A 3,144-nucleotide genomic window follows, 5' to 3' on the forward strand; every position below is an offset into this window, starting at 1 on the left:
CATGTATTAAAAAAGAGCTTTGTTCAGTGCTCTAGTGCACCTTCACTGCAGATAACTAATGAGCATCTTAAGCACTCAGCAGAATTTAATGTGTTCAAGAACTGACACAGGCTGTAGACAGCAGGAAATGAATGCATGCAGCAGGAAACCCAGCAGCCTGCAAGGCAACCTCCTCAGACTCTGTGTATGGCCCTGCAAACCACAGCTCTCTTAACAGAGCCACAATGAAAACATCTGCAAACATTGCAAAGCAGCCCATCTTCTGTACATATCTTCAGTGGAAGATTCATATACAAACTACTTCCCTGCTACAAGGATGTGTATCAAGAATTTAAACACAGGAAAGCCATAAATCACAGCACCATAAATTCTTCCAGTGTTGTCCCCAAAAATAATAATCTTCAAGACTCAGGTATTAGTAAGGACAGAAGTTAAAACAACACACTACTGTTACTACTTTCTCAGAAAGTGAGGCTGCATGCTATCACTTAGTGAAGCACTAGCTCTATGGAAGAGCATAAGAATAATGTCCTCAACACAAAAATATGACAAGTCAAATCTGAAAGATAAACCAAAATTTATTTAAAAACAAACAAACAGAAAAGACAGTACTATTGCCAAGAGTGAGAAAATAAAGGATTCTTTTACTGGTGTGACAAGACAGTCAATTTACAGCAGTTAGATTAACTCTGAGAAAATCAGGTTGGGTTTACACTGCTTCAATTGACTACATGGACTCTCTGCAAGACAAAGTGGTTCCCCTTCCCTCCCCTTCCCAAAAAAAACATACAAAAACACCCTATAAAAAAACATGTGCAGAATTTTGAAACAGGATCTAAACATGAACCACTGTCCAAAAGTCTGGAACTTTCCAGTAAGGTTAAATCCTTTGTTGCTTCAACCAACCCTCAGCGGGGGAGCTACGAGCACAACGCCGTCCCCTCTGACAAACAGCATCGGAATATTCCTTTTGGTAGACTGAAGAAGAAAAGAAAAGTTTACACTTACAAAAGCATAGTTTATAAAACGTATCTGCTATGCATATGACCCAATTCAATCATACAAACACCTGAAACAACTCCAACAAACATACAACGCTCTGTCACCCTAAAGAAATCAATACAACTAACACCAAGTCTTCAGATATCCCGTGCACTTCCATAACAATTCATCCCATATTTCTGTTAGAGCTTGGTTCAAACACCAGTCAGCAATAAACTACTTCAACAATCTAACAGTTTAGTTTTAAAAGACTTTTCTATGGGGACAAATACACCAAGTTCTTACTTTATAAATCTCTTCATAGGTTTCTTCATCAATCTCTATTGTAGTCACAGTTTCTTCCACATCACCCAAAATCATGTTTAAGTGTTGATCATATGCCTGTAGGGATGAAGTTAGTTTATTATTTGTTCCAAGATTCAAACGAGCTTATTGAAATGAGAATTTTACTAAGACTTTCAGACATAATTAGTTTAGTCTGATTTTGACCAAAACACGTCACTATGTCAAAACAAAGCAGTATCAGTTGGAGTTATAATTCCAAACAAACATAAACAAATGGGTACTCTGCAGCACAAAAACAAGGGAAGACATTTACATTTACTGAAACACTCTTCTGGGAAATAGCTTGGAAGCATTCCGTGAGAACACACACAAGAACTCGGAGACAGACACTCTTCATTAACATTAAGCTGCCAGTCCAGCCTCCTGGAATTGATTGCCTGGAGCCAGCTTAAAGGCTATGAAAATTGTTGCTCATACAGTGCTACAAAAACGTAAAATAAACACCAGTTGCAAAAACCTTACAAAAGCACATTGCAAACTACATGTGTCCCTCATGGATCTCTCATCAGCTCTGTGTTCCCAAAGGAGTTGAGACCCAGTGAATACATGGGACAACTGGTTCTCTTCCCCAGCAGAGCACAGCACTCAGGAAGGACAACTGATTTACCAGAAAGCAAAACTCTGTCTCATCAAGAGGCATATCTCAGAAGAAAACATTTACACAGATGAGATTTGTGGAGAACCCAGTCGAATCCAAATCCTACCATACCCTCACAGGGTGTGCCTTGAGATACTTGTTTGATAGTAATAACCTCATTCTTAATTCTGTCCTGAAGAGACCCCAGGGTACATCACAAGAGGCCTACAGCATTATTACTTGTTCCACAGACACAGAAATGGAAGCCAAAAGCAATGAAATGTATTTTGTTTTTCTTGTCTCCTGAATGATACCAAGCAATTCATCTCCTGACTTCCTAGAGCAGCAGTTAATAGCAGACAGAGTGCTGAACAAATTAGATTTCCCCACCCATCACATTACACTTCTGATAAGGGAAAGTGTTCAGCCCTTCTTACCAAGACCATTTTAACCTACCTTCTCTAGCCACTTCCCTACTTTCAACTGAGAAACAATTACTTGTGGTTTCGAACTGTTTTTTTCAACCACCAATAGAATATTACAGGTAAACTTGCATAACAGACTGCTGTACATAAAAAAAGGCTTAGCTGAATGACTACAAGAGTATTCTGAAATTTTACTTACGTGTAGTCTGCCTCTAAGCTCTCTGTCATTCCTCATTTTGACATAGATTCGCTCGTCCAGACTGAGTCTGATAAGATCAAGTGGCTCCTCTACAGTATTTGTTGTTTGTTGCTAAAAAAACCCAACAATAAAAGAATAGTTATTTGTACAGAAGCCTATGAATTTTTCCATTCTCCAGTATCTGTGAGACACATAAACCAAAGAAGAACACAGTTGCAAGTATTACAAATCATTCCTGATGCACCTGATTTGCCACCCTATAGACATTCACCAGCCTGAGCAAAAAAAGTCAAAGGACTTGACTTTAGCCTGCAGCAAATCACACCTCACACACAGAAGGGCTGGAACTAGATGATCTTTAAGGTCCCTTCTAACCCAAACCATTCTGTGAAGCTGTTTTTCTTATCAGCAGCCACTGCCCATACTGTAGTAGAGTGGGTGCTGCAGGAACCAGCAGCACATCTGTGCCACTCACGGTGGCACAGCCCAACCCACCTGGGCCAGCACACCTGTGTCCCCTGGCTCGCTCACGCACAGACAGAGACACAGAAGCGCACAGACACAGACACACACACACAGACACACACACACAGACA

General features: G+C 40.2%; 1 protein-coding gene across 1 annotated transcript; it reads right to left on the bottom strand.

Annotated features, from left to right (window-relative positions):
• Nucleotides 1-558: 558 nt before the first annotated feature.
• Nucleotides 559-2,659, bottom strand: LSM3 (LSM3 homolog, U6 small nuclear RNA associated (S. cerevisiae); the record flags this gene model as incomplete). Its single annotated transcript, XM_009078896.1, has 3 exons — nt 559-978; nt 1,288-1,383; nt 2,549-2,659. Coding segments are annotated over 3 exons (288 nt in total), but the record flags the coding sequence as incomplete, so codon positions are not given.
• Nucleotides 2,660-3,144: the final 485 nt, after the last annotated feature.

The sequence above is a fragment of the Acanthisitta chloris genome, unplaced genomic scaffold, assembly GCF_000695815.1.
Source record: "Acanthisitta chloris isolate BGI_N310 unplaced genomic scaffold, ASM69581v1 scaffold16137, whole genome shotgun sequence".
Lineage (NCBI taxonomy): Eukaryota > Metazoa > Chordata > Aves > Passeriformes > Acanthisittidae > Acanthisitta > Acanthisitta chloris.